The 21143-nt window shown below is 35.3% G+C and overlaps 1 protein-coding gene across 1 annotated transcript; it reads left to right on the forward strand.

Annotated features, from left to right (window-relative positions):
- Window positions 1–20113: 20113 nt before the first annotated feature.
- Window positions 20114–20524, forward strand: LOC141101369 (histone H3-like). The gene has a single exon (XM_073590441.1). The coding sequence runs from the start codon at window positions 20114–20116 to the stop codon at window positions 20522–20524; it is 411 nt and encodes a 136-aa protein (XP_073446542.1).
- The last annotated feature ends 619 nt before the right edge of the window (window positions 20525–21143 follow it).

Consider the following 21143-nt stretch of genomic DNA (forward strand, 5'->3'; position numbering starts at 1 on the left):
ATGAATGCTGTCTTTGCCCGAGCACGTTTAGACATGGGTACTTGCCAATACCCAATGGCCAGATCCAACAACGAGAAGTACTTCGCTTTTCCCAGACCAGACAATGATTCTTCAATTCTCAGCAGTGGGTACGAGTCTCGCACAGTGCTGTCATTCAGTTTTCGGCAGTCTACACAGAAGCACAGGGTCCCGTCTTTCTTCTGTACTAGGACAATAGGTGCAGCCCATGGACATTGGCTTTCTTGGATGACTACACTCTGCAGCATATGCGCCAACATCTCCTTCACCTCTTGGTACATTTGTGGTGGGATTTGTTGATATTGTTCCCTAATGGGTGCAGCGTTTTCTGTTGGGATCTTATGGGTAATAGCTGTGGTACACCCGAAATCATCATCATGATGAGCAAAAATGTCCTGGTATCGCTCTAGCACCGCTTCCACTTGTTGTATTTGTTGTGGTAAGAGTTCTATTAGTTTGACCAGCATCTGTTCCAGAATTCAGGTAATTAGATTCCGGTTCGGAGGACACCATTATGGCCACTGTCCAGCCAGGGATCTCCCTGTTTCACTGCTAACTGAATGGCCTCTGGTGGTGTCAGCTCTTCCGGCATGCCCATGATCTGTACAACTTCACTCTTGGGCGAAAGCATGAGGTCACCTTCTCTGGGGTTGACACATCGTACTGGTACATTGCCGTTGTGAACAATGGCCAACGTCCGCACAATAAGGAGCCCTGGAAGCAATTGATCCATACAATCTGGCTCTATCTGGACTTCGACTCCTTCCAGAGGACTACAGGCTCGGATAGGTAGAGCAATCACGTCTGACCTAGGAAGAGGTGGGCGGCGGCCGGAACTATCACCTTGCCTGTTTTTCCCTCACTCAAAATTTCTTGGGCCTGGGCTACCTTTGTCAACTGTTGAAATACTTTTCTCTGGGGGGGTGTGAGGGCTCCATCAATTTAGAAACACATCTGCTGACTCGTAGACCAAGATGTTCCCCAGCTCTTTCAGTATGTTCATTCCTAAAGTCATGGTGGGGCCATTGCTGGGGTCCCCAGCGGTCAACATAACTCCTTTCCGGCCCACATCTTTGCCACACACAATGATTGACATTCAGACCACCCCTGCAACCAGGATGGGCAACTGATTGGCTTCTGTCAGCTTGATCACTGGGCCCCATTCAGGCAGCATCATCTCGGAAAAATGCTGCCTGAAATAAGTCTCAGGCATAGTGGTGACTTGAGAGCAGGTATTGACTGAACAGTGGACAGCCCGGCCATCCATTTCGGCCCAAAAAAGAGGACTCAAGGAAACTAAACTTGTGGGACCTCTTCCTCTCCTTCTTGGTTGCTCAGGCTCCGGACAGTGTCCCCCAGCCACGGAGCCCGCTAGTTTAACGGATGGGGTAGGGAGGTCTTCCCCGATGCGCACATCCTTGAGCATAATGTCCAGTGCTCCCACAGTTGAAACAGATCGGCTGCTCTTCTGTGCGAGGCAGTCTCATTTCCTATCGGGGCTCAGGTCCAGTTCTGACTTCAGGAGGTTTCAGGTGTACTGAAGGTTTCTTCTTTAAGTCAGCCCATTCCTATCGCATGTCCTGTATTTCCTTCCGAAGATCTTTCACCCAACTCGGTTCAGTTGCCAATGAAATGGATACCTCCCTGCTCTGACCTTCCCCGCCAGGACTGTCACCCTCTGTTCTTGTTCACGTGCGTGCACTTAGGCCCCCTCTTCTAAAAAGGTCATACGTGGATTAACCCGCAAGTGCTCTGTCAAGGCCTGTTTAAGCAGCACATCCCTAAAGGCTGCCACTAGCTGATCTCTCAGAACTATATCAGGGGGTCCTACACCTATGCCATCTCGCTTAGCGATTGCAGCGTGAATCTCCTGCAGCGCATTCATGTATTGAGTCACGGACTCCCCCCTCCCTTTGGACATGGCTAATTCTCCGACATCCGTGGGGTCTCCATGCATCTCCTCTAGGATTTGTAACACCTTGGTGAAGGTATCTTGCTCATGAGTGGGCCAGAACATGACGGAGCTCCTCGCCTCTCCGTCTAGGGCCATCATAGCAATCTGTGCCTTCATAGCTGGGGTCATGGGGTGCATCCTCAACATACCCCTGTCCCGCTCAGTCCAGTCCCATAGCAGAGTATTGCTCCCTGTAAACTTTGGATGGTTATTCAACATTTCCCCCAGTGGTATACTAGCCCTTAGAGCACTCAGGACTGCTTGGTGTACTTCCTCGATGCCTGGGGTACCCAGGACCGCTTGATCTCTCTCCTCTGTACCTGGGGACTGCATCCTGCTGACTACGCCAAGTGTGAGCAGGTTGCGGGATGCAGTGAGGTAGCTGAGGCAGAGAAAGGGTTAAATGATTTAATCAACAGGGAGATAAAAAAATTTAAATGAGGGAACAGGTAATTCAAATGCAAGGTACATGGTGAGGGGGAAATAGCAGTAACTATAACAGAAGTTCTCTTAGCTGACTTATCGTATAGGTCAGTTCTTGGGTCGTGGATGTTGCTGAACCAAAGATGGCACCTACCACGGCGGGCGCGATGCTGATCCGATGAAGTCCTATGGGTAACGAGGATTCTTCTGGCTGCAGCGATTGGCTTCCAGTACCTTCGCCTGAGCCTTTAGTCCATCTACTGATGTAGCCAAGGGGGTATAGGTCTCGTCGTTCTCGGGGTTCAACGTAGACCGGTAGACGTAAATGGGGGAATCAGGGCACAGCTTGCGGTCCCACGCTGAGTCTTTCTGAGATGATGCATGTGCGGTACTCTCAAGCCCGTAGCGTTTGGCACCTCGCTTAAGAGTGACCAACGGGCGTCCTGTACGTCTCTCCTGGCGGACGCTGCTAGTTGCCATGGGGATCTGCGGGCACGGGTCTGCTCTGTCACAGGGCTGGAACACCAGAACACTCACTTCTCCCTGCCGCGCGCTGTCTGTCCCCACCACAACTAATCACTTCCGCGCGCTGTTGCTGCAGCTGCTTAGCCACACCCCCTATTCACGGATGTGTAGATTTGTCCGGTCTCATTAGCTTTCCCCCGGACAACAGAGGAGACAGTCCCGACAGTTCCGTACCCAGAACAGAAAAGGACCCCCCAGTCCAGTCCTTCTTCTTATCCATCCATCCATCCATCCATCCATCCATCCATCCATCCATCCATCCATCTATGCTCAGACACTGGAGGACAAGTCAAGGTTAAAAAACAGACTGAGGCTTTGTATAAAAAGCTATAAACCAGTGAGTGACAGAACAAAAACAAGAATTTAATGGAACATTGCACATGCAGCAATTTTAATCTCGAAGTCAATGTTTAGTGAAATCTCTGGGTAATTATTCCAGCAAAAACTAATAAAACTGAAATAAATGTAGCAAAAATTAAAACAGATCGGGCGAAGGTGATTATGATTAGCATTCGTGACAACTGCGGAGATCTGTCACTTCTTTTCTCCGTGTTTAGGACTTGACTGTAAATAGATGTAAATATGATGGAGAATTCCTTAAAGAGAAGCTACAGTGAGAAAAGCTTTATCGGTGGCGTTACTGGTTTCTCAGAAGTTACAGGGGCCTCTGTGAGAGACGGAGACTCCAGGCTGAGCCCACTAGACTTCTTATACATTCCCAGCCTGGAGTGCTCCTTTAAGTAATTCCGACAATAATTGAAAAAAAAGAAAATAAATCTCTTCACTTTAAACGAACGCAGTAAATTTTCCAGAAACTTACCTGGAGATTTTCTGACAGCCCAAAATGCAGCTGACGGTGGAAAATCTGTTTCCACTTGTAAGGTCGCACATAGAATTTCCTATGGGGCAACAATCGTGTTACGCTGCAGAGGATTTCAATGTTTACTGTAGAACGAGCTTTTCTAAAACATGAGAGAAACAGCAGAAACGCTGCAACAAGACCCAAAGCTGAATTCCCCAGATTACATCACTGCTGCCAGGATTATATGTCTGATATAGAAACCAACCGCATCATACAGACCAGCACGGACCGCGGAGAATAGCGCAACAGTCGTACAGATGTCATATCCTTATCTATATGGGACAATCATTGTGCAGTAGGAATATTACTGTATCTCACAGTAGTATTATAGTAGTTATATTCTTGTACATAGGGACAGTATTATAGTAGTTATATTCTTGTACATAGGGGCAGTATTATAGTAGTTATATTCTTGTACATAGGAGCAGTATTATAGTAGTTATATTCTTGTACATAGGAGCAGTATTATAGTAGTTATATTCTTGTACATAGGGGCAGTATTATAGTAGTTATATTCTTGTACATAGGAGCAGTATTATAGTAGTTATATTCTTGTACATAGGAGCAGTATTATAGTAGTTATATTCTTGTACATAGGGACAGTATTATAGTAGTTATATTCTTGTACATTGGGGCAGAATTATAGTAGTTATATTCTTGTATATAGGGAGCAGTATTATAGTAGTTATATTCTTGTACATAGGGGCAGTATTATAGCAGTTATATTCTTGTACATAGGGGCAGTATTATAGCAGTTATATTCTTGTACATAGGAGCAGTATTATAGTAGTTATATTCTTGTACATAGGAGCAGTATTATAGCAGTTATATTCTTGTACATAGGAGCAGTATTATAGTAGTTATATTCTTGTACATAGGGGCAGTATTATAGCAGTTATATTCTTGTACATAGGAGCAGTATTATAGTAGTTATATTCTTGTACATAGGGGCAGTATTATAGTAGTTATATTCTTGTACATAGGAGCAGAATTATAGTAGTTATATTCTTGTATATAGGAGCAGTATTATAGTAGTTATATTCTTGTACATAGGGGCAGTATTATAGTAGTTATATTCTTGTACATAGGGGCAGTATTATAGTAGTTATATTCTTGTACATAGGGGCAGTATTATAGTAGTTATATTCTTGTACATAGGGGCAGTATTATAGTAGTTATATTCTTGTACATAGGGGCAGAATTATAGTAGTTATATTCTTGTACATAGGAGCAGTATTATAGTAGTTATATTCTTGTACATAGGGGCAGTATTATAGCAGTTATATTCTTGTACATAGGGGCAGTATTATAGCAGTTATATTCTTGTACATAGGAGCAGTATTATAGTAGTTATATTCTTGTACATAGGGGCAGTATTATAGTAGTTATATTCTTGTACATAGGGGCAGAATTATAGTAGTTATATTCTTGTACATAGGAGCAGTATTATAGTAGTTATATTCTTGTACATAGGGGCAGTATTATAGCAGTTATATTCTTGTACATAGGGGCAGTATTATAGCAGTTATATTCTTGTACATAGGAGCAGTATTATAGTAGTTATATTCTTGTACATAGGGGCAGTATTATAGTAGTTATATTCTTGTACATAGGAGCAGAATTATAGTAGTTATATTCTTGTACATAGGAGCAGTATTATAGTAGTTATATTCTTGTACATAGGGGCAGTATTATAGCAGTTATATTCTTGTACATAGGGGCAGTATTATAGCAGTTATATTCTTGTACATAGGAGCAGTATTATAGTAGTTATATTCTTGTACATAGGAGCAGTATTATAGCAGTTATATTCTTGTACATAGGAGCAGTATTATAGTAGTTATATTCTTGTACATAGGGGCAGTATTATAGCAGTTATATTCTTGTACATAGGAGCAGAATTATAGTAGTTATATTCTTGTATATAGGGAGCAGTATTATAGTAGTTATATTCTTGTACATAGGGACAGTATTATAGTAGTTATATTCTTGTACATAGGGGCAGTATTATAGCAGTTATATTCTTGTACATAGGAGCAGTATTATAGTAGTTATATTCTTGTACATAGGAGCAGTATTATAGCAGTTATATTCTTGTACATAGGAGCAGTATTATAGTAGTTATATTCTTGTACATAGGGGCAGTATTATAGCAGTTATATTCTTGTACATAGGAGCAGTATTATAGTAGTTATATTCTTGTACATAGGGGCAGTATTATAGCAGTTATATTCTTGTACATAGGAGCAGTATTATAGTAGTTATATTCTTGTACATAGGGGCAGTATTATAGCAGTTATATTCTTGTACATAGGAGCAGTATTATAGTAGTTATATTCTTGTACATAGGAGCAGTATTATAGTAGATATATTCTTGTACATAGGGGGCAGTATTATAGTAGTTATTTTCTTGTACATAGGGGCAGTATTATAGTATTTATATTCTTGTACATAGGGGGAGTATTATAGTAGTTATATTCTTGTACATAGGGACAGTATTATAGTAGTTATATTCTTGTACATAGGGGCAGTATTATAGCAGTTATATTCTTGTACATAGGAGCAGTATTATAGTAGTTATATTCTTGTACATAGGAGCAGTATTATAGTAGATATATTCTTGTACATAGGGGGCAGTATTATAGTAGTTATTTTCTTGTACATAGGGGCAGTATTATAGTATTTATATTCTTGTACATAGGGGGAGTATTATAGTAGTTATATTCTTGTACATAGGGACAGTATTATAGTAGTTATATTCTTGTACATAGGGGCAGTATTATAGCAGTTATATTCTTGTACATAGGGGCAGTATTATAGTAGTTATTTTCTTGTACATAGGGGCAGTATTATAGTATTTATATTCTTGTACATAGGGGGAGTATTATAGTAGTTATATTCTTGTACATAGGGACAGTATTATAGTAGTTATATTCTTGTACATAGGGGACAGTATTATAGTAGTTATATTCTTGTACATAGGGACAGTATTATAGTAGTTATATTCTTGTACATAGGGGCAGTATTATAGCAGTTATATTCTTGTACATATGCGCAGTATTATAGTAGTTATTTTCTTGTACATAGGGGCAGTATTATAGTATTTATATTCTTGTACATAGGGGGAGTATTATAGTAGATATATTCTTGTACATAGGGGCAGTATTATAGTAGTTATATTCTTGTACATAGGGGCAGTATTATAGTAGTTATATTCTTGTACATAGGGGCAGTATTATAGTAGTTATATTCTTGTACATAGGAGCAGTATTATAGTAGTTATATTCTTGTACATAGGAGCAGTATTATAGTAGTTATATTCTTGTACATAGGGGGCAGTATTATAGTAGTTATATTCTTGTACATAGGGGCAGTATTATAGTAGTTATATTCTTGTACATAGGGGCAGTATTTTAGTAGTTATATTCTTGTACATAGGGGCAGTATTATAGTAGTTATATTCTTGTACATAGGAGCAGTATTATAGTAGTTATATTCTTGTACATGGAGCAGTATTATAGTATTTATATTCTTGTACATAGGGGCAGTATTATAGTAGTTATATTCTTGTACATAGGGGCAGTATTATAGTAGTTATATTCTTTTACATAGGGGGCAGTATTATAGTAGTTATATTCTTGTACATAGGGGCAGTATTATAGTAGTTATATTCTTGTACATAGGGGCAGTATTATAGTATTTATATTCTTGTACATAGGGGCAGTATTATAGTAGTTATATTCTTGCACATAGGAGCAGTATTACAGTAGTTATATTCTTGTATATGGGAGCAGTATTATAGTAGTTATATTCTTGTATATGGGAGCAGTATTATAGTAGTTATATTCTTGTACATAGGGGCAGTATTATAGTAGATATATTCTTGTACATAGGGGCAGTATTATAGTAGTTATATTCTTGTACATAGGCACAGTATTATAGTAGTTATTTTCTTGTACATAGGGGCAGTATTATAGTAGTTATATTCTTGCACATAGGAGCAGTATTACAGTAGTTATATTCTTGTATATGGGAGCAGTATTATAGTATTTATATTCTTGTATATGGGAGCAGTATTATAGTAGTTATATTCTTGTACATAGGGGCAGTATTATAGTAGATATATTCTTGTACATAGGGGCAGTATTATAGTAGTTATATTCTTGTACATAGGCACAGTATTATAGTAGTTATTTTCTTGTACATAGGGGCAGTATTATAGTAGTTATATTCTTGTACATAGGCACAGTATTATAGTAGTTATTTTCTTGTACATAGGGGCAGTATTATAGTAGTTATGTTCTTGTACATAGGGGCAGTATTATAGTAGTTATATTCTTGCACATAGGAGCAGTATTACAGTAGTTATATTCTTGTATATGGGAGCAGTATTATAGTAGTTATATTCTTGTATATGGGAGCAGTATTATAGCAGTTATATTCTTGTACATAGGAGCAGTATTATAGTAGTTATATTCTTGTACATAGGGGGCAGTATTATAGCAGTTATATTCTTGTACATAGGAGCAGTATTATAGTAGTTATATTCTTGTACATAGGGGGCAGTATTATAGTAGTTATTTTCTTGTACATAGGGGCAGTATTATAGTATTTATATTCTTGTACATAGGGGGAGTATTATAGTAGTTATATTCTTGTACATAGGGACAGTATTATAGTAGTTATATTCTTGTACATAGGGGCAGTATTATAGCAGTTATATTCTTGTACATAGGGGCAGTATTATAGTAGTTATTTTCTTGTACATAGGGGCAGTATTATAGTATTTATATTCTTGTACATAGGGGGAGTATTATAGTAGTTATATTCTTGTACATAGGGACAGTATTATAGTAGTTATATTCTTGTACATAGGGGACAGTATTATAGTAGTTATATTCTTGTACATGGGGACAGTATTATAGTAGTTATATTCTTGTACATAGGGGCAGTATTATAGCAGTTATATTCTTGTACATATGCGCAGTATTATAGTAGTTATTTTCTTGTACATAGGGGCAGTATTATAGTATTTATATTCTTGTACATAGGGGGAGTATTATAGTAGATATATTCTTGTACATAGGGGCAGTATTATAGTAGTTATATTCTTGTACATAGGGGCAGTATTATAGTAGTTATATTCTTGTACATAGGGGCAGTATTATAGTAGTTATATTCTTGTACATAGGAGCAGTATTATAGTAGTTATATTCTTGTACATAGGGGGCAGTATTATAGTAGTTATATTCTTGTACAGAGGGGCAGTATTATAGTAGTTATATTCTTGCACATAGGGGCAGTATTATAGTAATTATATTCTTGTACATAGGAGGCAGTATTATAGTAGTTATATTCTTGTACATAGGGGGCAGTATTATAGTAGTTATATTCTTGTACATAGGGGCAGTATTATAGTAGTTATATTCTTGTACATAGGGGCAGTATTTTAGTAGTTATATTCTTGTACATAGGGGCAGTATTATAGTAGTTATATTCTTGTACATAGGAGCAGTATTATAGTAGTTATATTCTTGTACATGGAGCAGTATTATAGTATTTATATTCTTGTACATAGGGGCAGTATTATAGTAGTTATATTCTTGTACATAGGGGCAGTATTATAGTAGTTATATTCTTTTACATAGGGGGCAGTATTATAGTAGTTATATTCTTGTACATAGGGGCATTATTATAGTAGTTATATTCTTGTACATAGGGGCAGTATTATAGTATTTATATTCTTGTACATAGGGGGAGTATTATAGTAGATATATTCTTGTACATAGGGGCAGTATTATAGTAGTTATATTCTTGTACATAGGGGCAGTATTATAGTAGTTATATTCTTGTACATAGGGGCAGTATTATAGTAGTTATATTCTTGTACATAGGAGCAGTATTATAGTAGTTATATTCTTGTACATAGGGGGCAGTATTATAGTAGTTATATTCTTGTACAGAGGGGCAGTATTATAGTAGTTATATTCTTGTACATAGGGGCAGTATTATAGTAATTATATTCTTGTACATAGGAGGCAGTATTATAGTAGTTATATTCTTGTACATAGGGGGCAGTATTATAGTAGTTATATTCTTGTACATAGGGGCAGTATTATAGTAGTTATATTCTTGTACATAGGGGCAGTATTTTAGTAGTTATATTCTTGTACATAGGGGCAGTATTATAGTAGTTATATTCTTGTACATAGGAGCAGTATTATAGTAGTTATATTCTTGTACATGGAGCAGTATTATAGTATTTATATTCTTGTACATAGGGGCAGTATTATAGTAGTTATATTCTTGTACATAGGGGCAGTATTATAGTAGTTATATTCTTTTACATAGGGGGCAGTATTATAGTAGTTATATTCTTGTACATAGGGGCAGTATTATAGTAGTTATATTCTTGTACATAGGGGCAGTATTATAGTATTTATATTCTTGTACATAGGGGCAGTATTATAGTAGTTATTTTCTTGTACATAGGCACAGAATTATAGTAGTTATTTTCTTGTACATAGGGGCAGTATTATAGTAGTTATATTCTTGCACATAGGAGCAGTATTACAGTAGTTATATTCTTGTATATGGGAGCAGTATTATAGTATTTATATTCTTGTATATGGGAGCAGTATTATAGTAGTTATATTCTTGTACATAGGGGCAGTATTATAGTAGATATATTCTTGTACATAGGGGGAGTATTATAGTAGTTATATTCTTGTACATAGGCACAGTATTATAGTAGTTATTTTCTTGTACATAGGGGCAGTATTATAGTAGTTATGTTCATGTACATAGGGGCAGTATTATAGTAGTTATATTCTTGCACATAGGAGCAGTATTACAGTAGTTATATTCTTGTATATGGGAGCAGTATTATAGTAGTTATATTCTTGTATATGGGAGCAGTATTATAGCAGTTATATTCTTGTACATAGGAGCAGTATTATAGTAGTTATATTCTTGTACATAGGGGGCAGTATTATAGCAGTTATATTCTTGTACATAGGAGCAGTATTATAGTAGTTATATTCTTGTACATAGGGGGCAGTATTATAGTAGTTATTTTCTTGTACATAGGGGCAGTATTATAGTATTTATACTCTTGTACATAGCGGGAGTATTATAGTAGTTATATTCTTGTACATAGGGACAGTATTATAGTAGTTATATTCTTGTACATAGGGGCAGTATTATAGCAGTTATATTCTTGTACATAGGGGCAGTATTATAGTAGTTATTTTCTTGTACATAGGGGCAGTATTATAGTATTTATATTCTTGTACATAGGGGGAGTATTATAGTAGTTATATTCTTGTACATAGGGACAGTATTATAGTAGTTATATTCTTGTACATAGGGGACAGTATTATAGTAGTTATATTCTTGTACATGGGGACAGTATTATAGTAGTTATATTCTTGTACATAGGGGCAGTATTATAGCAGTTATATTCTTGTACATATGCGCAGTATTATAGTAGTTATTTTCTTGTACATAGGGGCAGTATTATAGTATTTATATTCTTGTACATAGGGGGAGTATTATAGTAGATATATTCTTGTACATAGGGGCAGTATTATAGTAGTTATATTCTTGTACATAGGGGCAGTATTATAGTAGTTATATTCTTGTACATAGGGGCAGTATTATAGTAGTTATATTCTTGTACATAGGAGCAGTATTATAGTAGTTATATTCTTGTACATAGGGGGCAGTATTATAGTAGTTATATTCTTGTACAGAGGGGCAGTATTATAGTAGTTATATTCTTGCACATAGGGGCAGTATTATAGTAATTATATTCTTGTACATAGGAGGCAGTATTATAGTAGTTATATTCTTGTACATAGGGGGCAGTATTATAGTAGTTATATTCTTGTACATAGGGGCAGTATTATAGTAGTTATATTCTTGTACATGGAGCAGTATTATAGTATTTATATTCTTGTACATAGGGGCAGTATTATAGTAGTTATATTCTTGTACATAGGGGCAGTATTATAGTAGTTATATTCTTTTACATAGGGGGCAGTATTATAGTAGTTATATTCTTGTACATAGGGGCAGTATTATAGTATTTATATTCTTGTACATAGGGGCAGTATTATAGTAGTTATTTTCTTGTACATAGGCACAGTATTATAGTAGTTATTTTCTTGTACATAGGGGCAGTATTATAGTAGTTATATTCTTGCACATAGGAGCAGTATTACAGTAGTTATATTCTTGTATATGGGAGCAGTATTATAGTAGTTATATTCTTGTACATAGGGACAGTATTATAGTAGTTATATTCTTGTACATAGGAGCAGTATTACAGTAGTTATATTCTTGTATATGGGAGCAGTATTATAGTAGTTATATTCTTGTACATAGGGACAGTATTATAGTAGTTATATTCTTGTACATAGGGGACAGTATTATAGTAGTTATATTCTTGTACATAGGGACAGTATTATAGTAGTTATATTCTTGTACATAGGGGCAGTATTATAGCAGTTATATTCTTGTACATATGCGCAGTATTATAGTAGTTATTTTCTTGTACATAGGGGCAGTATTATAGTATTTATATTCTTGTACATAGGGGGAGTATTATAGTAGATATATTCTTGTACATAGGGGCAGTATTATAGTAGTTATATTCTTGTACATAGGGGCAGTATTATAGTAGTTATATTCTTGTACATAGGGGCAGTATTATAGTAGTTATATTCTTGTACATAGGAGCAGTATTATAGTAGTTATATTCTTGTACATAGGAGCAGTATTATAGTAGTTATATTCTTGTACATAGGGGGCAGTATTATAGTAGTTATATTCTTGTACATAGGGGCAGTATTATAGTAGTTATATTCTTGTACATAGGGGCAGTATTTTAGTAGTTATATTCTTGTACATAGGGGCAGTATTATAGTAGTTATATTCTTGTACATAGGAGCAGTATTATAGTAGTTATATTCTTGTACATGGAGCAGTATTATAGTATTTATATTCTTGTACATAGGGGCAGTATTATAGTAGTTATATTCTTGTACATAGGGGCAGTATTATAGTAGTTATATTCTTTTACATAGGGGGCAGTATTATAATAGTTATATTCTTGTACATAGGGGCAGTATTATAGTAGTTATATTCTTGTACATAGGGGCAGTATTATAGTATTTATATTCTTGTACATAGGGGCAGTATTATAGTAGTTATATTCTTGCACATAGGAGCAGTATTACAGTAGTTATATTCTTGTATATGGGAGCAGTATTATAGTAGTTATATTCTTGTATATGGGAGCAGTATTATAGTAGTTATATTCTTGTACATAGGGGCAGTATTATAGTAGATATATTCTTGTACATAGGGGCAGTATTATAGTAGTTATATTCTTGTACATAGGCACAGTATTATAGTAGTTATTTTCTTGTACATAGGGGCAGTATTATAGTAGTTATATTCTTGCACATAGGAGCAGTATTACAGTAGTTATATTCTTGTATATGGGAGCAGTATTATAGTATTTATATTCTTGTATATGGGAGCAGTATTATAGTAGTTATATTCTTGTACATAGGGGCAGTATTATAGTAGATATATTCTTGTACATAGGGGCAGTATTATAGTAGTTATATTCTTGTACATAGGCACAGTATTATAGTAGTTATTTTCTTGTACATAGGGGCAGTATTATAGTAGTTATATTCTTGTACATAGGCACAGTATTATAGTAGTTATTTTCTTGTACATAGGGGCAGTATTATAGTAGTTATGTTCTTGTACATAGGGGCAGTATTATAGTAGTTATATTCTTGCACATAGGAGCAGTATTACAGTAGTTATATTCTTGTATATGGGAGCAGTATTATAGTAGTTATATTCTTGTATATGGGAGCAGTATTATAGCAGTTATATTCTTGTACATAGGAGCAGTATTATAGTAGTTATATTCTTGTACATAGGGGGCAGTATTATAGCAGTTATATTCTTGTACATAGGAGCAGTATTATAGTAGTTATATTCTTGTACATAGGGGGCAGTATTATAGTAGTTATTTTCTTGTACATAGGGGCAGTATTATAGTATTTATATTCTTGTACATAGGGGGAGTATTATAGTAGTTATATTCTTGTACATAGGGACAGTATTATAGTAGTTATATTCTTGTACATAGGGGCAGTATTATAGCAGTTATATTCTTGTACATAGGGGCAGTATTATAGTAGTTATTTTCTTGTACATAGGGGCAGTATTATAGTATTTATATTCTTGTACATAGGGGGAGTATTATAGTAGTTATATTCTTGTACATAGGGACAGTATTATAGTAGTTATATTCTTGTACATAGGGGACAGTATTATAGTAGTTATATTCTTGTACATGGGGACAGTATTATAGTAGTTATATTCTTGTACATAGGGGCAGTATTATAGCAGTTATATTCTTGTACATATGCGCAGTATTATAGTAGTTATTTTCTTGTACATAGGGGCAGTATTATAGTATTCATATTCTTGTACATAGGGGGAGTATTATAGTAGATATATTCTTGTACATAGGGGCAGTATTATAGTAGTTATATTCTTGTACATAGGGTCAGTATTATAGTAGTTATATTCTTGTACATAGGGGCAGTATTATAGTAGTTATATTCTTGTACATAGGAGCAGTATTATAGTAGTTATATTCTTGTACATAGGGGGCAGTATTATAGTAGTTATATTCTTGTACAGAGGGGCAGTATTATAGTAGTTATATTCTTGCACATAGGGGCAGTATTATAGTAATTATATTCTTGTACATAGGAGGCAGTATTATAGTAGTTATATTCTTGTACATAGGGGGCAGTATTATAGTAGTTATATTCTTGTACATAGGGGCAGTATTATAGTAGTTATATTCTTGTACATAGGGGCAGTATTTTAGTAGTTATATTCTTGTACATAGGGGCAGTATTATAGTAGTTATATTCTTGTACATAGGAGCAGTATTATAGTAGTTATATTCTTGTACATGGAGCAGTATTATAGTATTTATATTCTTGTACATAGGGGCAGTATTATAGTAGTTATATTCTTGTACATAGGGGCAGTATTATAGTAGTTATATTCTTTTACATAGGGGGCAGTATTATAGTAGTTATATTCTTGTACATAGGGGCATTATTATAGTAGTTATATTCTTGTACATAGGGGCAGTATTATAGTATTTATATTCTTGTACATAGGGGGAGTATTATAGTAGATATATTCTTGTACATAGGGGCAGTATTATAGTAGTTATATTCTTGTACATAGGGGCAGTATTATAGTAGTTATATTCTTGTACATAGGGGCAGTATTATAGTAGTTATATTCTTGTACATAGGAGCAGTATTATAGTAGTTATATTCTTGTACATAGGGGGCAGTATTATAGTAGTTATATTCTTGTACAGAGGGGCAGTATTATAGTAGTTATATTCTTGTACATAGGGGCAGTATTATAGTAATTATATTCTTGTACATAGGAGGCAGTATTATAGTAGTTATATTCTTGTACATAGGGGGCAGTATTATAGTAGTTATATTCTTGTACATAGGGGCAGTATTATAGTAGTTATATTCTTGTACATAGGGGCAGTATTTTAGTAGTTATATTCTTGTACATAGTGGCAGTATTATAGTAGTTATATTCTTGTACATAGGAGCAGTATTATAGTAGTTATATTCTTGTACATGGAGCAGTATTATAGTATTTATATTCTTGTACATAGGGGCAGTATTATAGTAGTTATATTCTTGTACATAGGGGCAGTATTATAGTAGTTATATTCTTTTACATAGGGGGCAGTATTATAGTAGTTATATTCTTGTACATAGGGGCAGTATTATAGTAGTTATATTCTTGTACATAGGGGCAGTATTATAGTATTTATATTCTTGTACATAGGGGCAGTATTATAGTAGTTATTTTCTTGTACATAGGCACAGAATTATAGTAGTTATTTTCTTGTACATAGGGGCAGTATTATAGTAGTTATATTCTTGCACATAGGAGCAGTATTACAGTAGTTATATTCTTGTATATGGGAGCAGTATTATAGTATTTATATTCTTGTATATGGGAGCAGTATTATAGTAGTTATATTCTTGTACATAGGGGCAGTATTATAGTAGATATATTCTTGTACATAGGGTGAGTATTATAGTAGTTATATTCTTGTACATAGGCACAGTATTATAGTAGTTATTTTCTTGTACATAGGGGCAGTATTATAGTAGTTATGTTCATGTACATAGGGGCAGTATTATAGTAGTTATATTCTTGCACATAGGAGCAGTATTACAGTAGTTATATTCTTGTATATGGGAGCAGTATTATAGTAGTTATATTCTTGTATATGGGAGCAGTATTATAGCAGTTATATTCTTGTACATAGGAGCAGTATTATAGTAGTTATATTCTTGTACATAGGGGGCAGTATTATAGCAGTTATATTCTTGTACATAGGAGCAGTATTATAGTAGTTATATTCTTGTACATAGGGGGCAGTATTATAGTAGTTATTTTCTTGTACATAGGGGCAGTATTATAGTATTTATATTCTTGTACATAGGGGGAGTATTATAGTAGTTATATTCTTGTACATAGGGACAGTATTATAGTAGTTATATTCTTGTACATAGGGGCAGTATTATAGCAGTTATATTCTTGTACATAGGGGCAGTATTATAGTAGTTATTTTCTTGTACATAGGGGCAGTATTATAGTATTTATATTCTTGTACATAGGGGGAGTATTATAGTAGTTATATTCTTGTACATAGGGACAGTATTATAGTAGTTATATTCTTGTACATAGGGGACAGTATTATAGTAGTTATATTCTTGTACATGGGGACAGTATTATAGTAGTTATATTCTTGTACATAGGGGCAGTATTATAGCAGTTATATTCTTGTACATATGCGCAGTATTATAGTAGTTATTTTCTTGTACATAGGGGCAGTATTATAGTATTTATATTCTTGTACATAGGGGGAGTATTATAGTAGATATATTCTTGTACATAGGGGCAGTATTATAGTAGTTATATTCTTGTACATAGGGGCAGTATTATAGTAGTTATATTCTTGTACATAGGGGCAGTATTATAGTAGTTATATTCTTGTACATAGGAGCAGTATTATAGTAGTTATATTCTTGTACATAGGGGGCAGTATTATAGTAGTTATATTCTTGTACAGAGGGGCAGTATTATAGTAGTTATATTCTTGCACATAGGGGCAGTATTATAGTAATTATATTCTTGTACATAGGAGGCAGTATTATAGTAGTTATATTCTTGTACATAGGGGGCAGTATTATAGTAGTTATATTCTTGTACATAGGGGCAGTATTATAGTAGTTATATTCTTGTACATGGAGCAGTATTATAGTATTTATATTCTTGTACATAGGGGCAGTATTATAGTAGTTATATTCTTGTACATAGGGGCAGTATTATAGTAGTTATATTCTTTTACATAGGGGGCAGTATTATAGTAGTTATATTCTTGTACATAGGGGCAGTATTATAGTAGTTATATTCTTGTACATAGGGGCAGTATTATAGTATTTATATTCTTGTACATAGGGGCAATATTATAGTAGTTATTTTCTTGTACATAGGCACAGTATTATAGTAGTTATTTTCTTGTACATAGGGGCAGTATTATAGTAGTTATATTCTTGCACATAGGAGCAGTATTACAGTAGTTATATTCTTGTATATGGGAGCAGTATTATAGTAGTTATATTCTTGTATATGGGAGCAGTATTATATTAGTTATATTCTTGTACATAGGGGCAGTATTATAGTAGATATATTCTTGTACATAGGGGCAGTATTATAGTAGATATTTTCTTGTACATAGGGGCAGTATTATAGTATTTATATTCTTGTACATAGGGGCAGTATTATAGTAGTTATTTTCTTGTACATAGGCACAGTATTATAGTAGTTATTTTCTTGTACATAGGGGCAGTATTATAGTATTTATATTCTTGTACATAGGGGCAGTATTATAGTAGTTATATTCTTGTACATAGGAGCAGTATTATAGTAGTTATATTCTTGTATATGGGAGCAGTATTATAGTAGTTATATTCTTGTACATAGGGGGCAGTATTATAGTAGTTATATTCTTGTACATAGGGGCAGTATTATAGTAGTTATATTCTTGTACATAGGGGCAGTATTATAGTAATTATATTCTTGTACATAGGAGGCAGTATTATAGTAGCTATATTCTTGTACATAGGAGGCAGTATTATAGTAGTTATATTCTTGTACATAGGGGCAGTATTATAGTAGTTATATTCTTGTACATAGGAGCAGTATTATAGTAGTTATATTCTTGTACATGGAGCAGTATTGTAGTATTTATATTCTTGTACATAGGGGCAGTATTATAGTAGTTATATTCTTGTACATAGGGGGCAGTATTATAGTAGTTATATTCTTTTACATAGGGGCAGTATTATAGTAGTTATATTCTTGTACATAGGGGCAGTATTATAGTAGTTATTTTCTTGTACATAGGGGCAGTATTATAGTATTTATATTCTTGTACATAGGGGCAGTATTATAGTAGTTATATTCTTGTACATAGGAGCAGTATTATAGTAGTTATATTCTTGTATATGGGAGCAGTATTATAGTAGTTATATTCTTGTACATAGGGGGCAGTATTATAGTAGTTATATTCTTGTACATAGGGGCAGTATTATAGTAGTTATATTCTTGTACATAGGGGCAGTATTATAGTAATTATATTCTTGTACATAGGAGGCAGTATTATAGTAGTTATATTCTTGTACATAGGGGGCAGTATTATAGCAGTTATATTCTTGTACATAGGGGCAGTTTTATAGTAGTTATATTCTTGTACATCGGAGCAGTATTATAGTAGTTATATTCTTGTACATGGAGCAGTATTATAGTATTTATATTCTTGTACATAGGGGCAGTATTATAGTAGTTATATTCTTGTACATAGGGGGCAGTATTATAGTAGTTATATTCTTTTACATAGGGGGCAGTATTATAGTAGTTATATTCTTGTACATAGGGGCAGTATTATAGTAGTTATATTCTTGTACATAGGGGCAGTATTATAGTAGCTATATTCTTGTACATAGGGGGCAGTATTATAGTAGTTATATTCATGTACATCAAATCAAATCAATCAAATCAAATTTGTTATCGCCAAGTACATATTACATATATACAAGGAATTCTTTGTGGCAAAGAGGCAACATAATGTATAACAACAGATACAACAAGTAACATCTAACAAGACAGATACAGTATATAGTCTACACATGACGATTTAATTGTTGAACAGAGAGTGGATAGAAGCTGTTCATATGGCGGTTGGTGCTGCATTTGGGGACTCTGAAGCGACGTCCTGAAGGGAGTAGTTGGAATGAGGAGTGTCCCGGGTGAGAGGGATTGGATGAAATTTTCAATGCGTGGGATCGAATACTCTTATCATAAAGATCCTGGATTTTAGGCAGGGGGGAACCTATAATTCTCTCTGCTGTTCTGAAAGTCCTTTGTAAGCGTAGTTTGTCATGCGCAGTGGCTCCCCCATACCAGACTATCAGAGAGGAAAAAATCACAGATCTGATGACAGCATTAAAGAATAAGATCAGCAGATTCTTAGACAAACCATATCTTTTCAGCTGATGCAGGAAGAACATCCTCTGTTGTGCTTTTCTTATAACAGCATCCACGTTTTTCCCCCATTTAAGATCATGAGAGATGATAACACCAAGGAATTTGGTCTCTGTGACCCTAAGAACCACTTCGTCATGGATGTAGATTGGAAGTATCTCATGTTGATCTTTCCTAAAATCCACAACCATCTCAGCAGTTTTTTTAGTGTTGAGTACAAGATGGTTGGCTTTACACCAGTCACATATTCTTTTCACCTCACTCCGATACAAGTCTTCAGCATTTCCCCTGATGAGACCAATCAGTGTCATATCATCGGCAAATTTCAAGATTTTTACTGAGTCTGCTGAAGAGATGCAATCATTCTTATAGAGAGAAAACAGTAACGGGGACAAAACATACCCCTGAGGTGCCCCGATGTTTGTGACCAAGGTGTCCGAAGTGAATGGTCCAACTTTTACACTCTGTATCCTGGCTGTCAGGAAGTTATAAATCCACAAGCATAAGTTGAGAGGGACTCTAAGAGCTACCATTGTCTTATGAAGTAAATTCGGATCAATGGTATTGAACGCTGAGCTAAAGTCCATGAAAAGAATCCGGACTTCTGTTCTCTTCTATACAGAGCTATGGCCAGAACTAAGCAGACCGCTCGGAAATCCACCGGAGGGAAAGCTCCCCGCAAGCAGCTGGCCACTAAAGCCGCCAGGAAAAGCGCTACCGCCACTGGCGGAGTGAAGAAGCCGCACAGGTACTGGCCAGGGACAGTTGCTCTCCGTGAGATCCGCCGCTACCAGAAGTCCACTGAGCTGCTGATCCGTAAGCTTCCCTTCCAGCGCCTGGTTAGAGAAATCACCCAGGACTTCAAGACTGATCTCCGCTTCCAGAGCTCCGCTGTCATGGCCCTCCAGGAGGCCAGCGAGGCTTATCTGGTGGGGCTGTTTGAGGACACAAATCTGTGCGCGATCCATGCTAAGAGGGTCACCATCATGCCCAAAGATATCCAGCTAGCCCGCCGGATCCGTGGGGAGAGAGCTTAGATCTGTCCTGCCCACCTGACTGCAACACGGTACATAGGAGCAGTATTATAGTAGTTATATTCTTGTACATAGGAGGCAGTATTATAGTAGTTATATTCTTGTACACAGCGGCAGTAATATAGTAGTTATATTCTTGTACATTGGAGGCAGTATTATAGTAGTTATATTCTTGTACACAGGGGCAGTATTGTAGTAGTTATATTCTTGTACATAGGAGCAGTATTATAGTAGTTATATTCTTGTATATAGGGGCAGTATTATAGTAGTTATATTCTTGTTCATATGGGCAGTATTATAGTAGTTATATTCTTGTACATAGGGGCAGTATTATAGTAGTTATATTCTTGTACATAGGAGGCAGTATTATAGTAGTTATATTCTTGTATAGAGGGGCAGTATTATAGTAGTTATATTCTTCTACATAGGGGCAGTATTATAGTAGTTATTTTCTTGTACATAGGGGCAGTATTATAGCATTTATATTCTTGTACATAGGGGCAGTATTATAGTAGATATATTCTTGTACATATGGGCAGTATTATAGTAGTTATATTCTTGTACATAGGGGCAGTATTATAGTTGTTATTTTCTTGTACATAGGGGCAGTATTATAGTATTT

The sequence above is a fragment of the Dendrobates tinctorius genome, unplaced genomic scaffold (assembly GCF_039654945.1).
Source record: "Dendrobates tinctorius isolate UK_male_01 unplaced genomic scaffold, ASM3965494v1 ptg000116l, whole genome shotgun sequence".
In the NCBI taxonomy this organism is placed as follows: domain Eukaryota; kingdom Metazoa; phylum Chordata; class Amphibia; order Anura; family Dendrobatidae; genus Dendrobates; species Dendrobates tinctorius.

Coding starts and splice junctions, on each gene's coding strand:
- LOC141101369 (XM_073590441.1), top strand. CDS start 20,114: ATGGCCAGAACTAAGCAGACCGCTCGGAAATCCACCGGAGGGAAAGCT.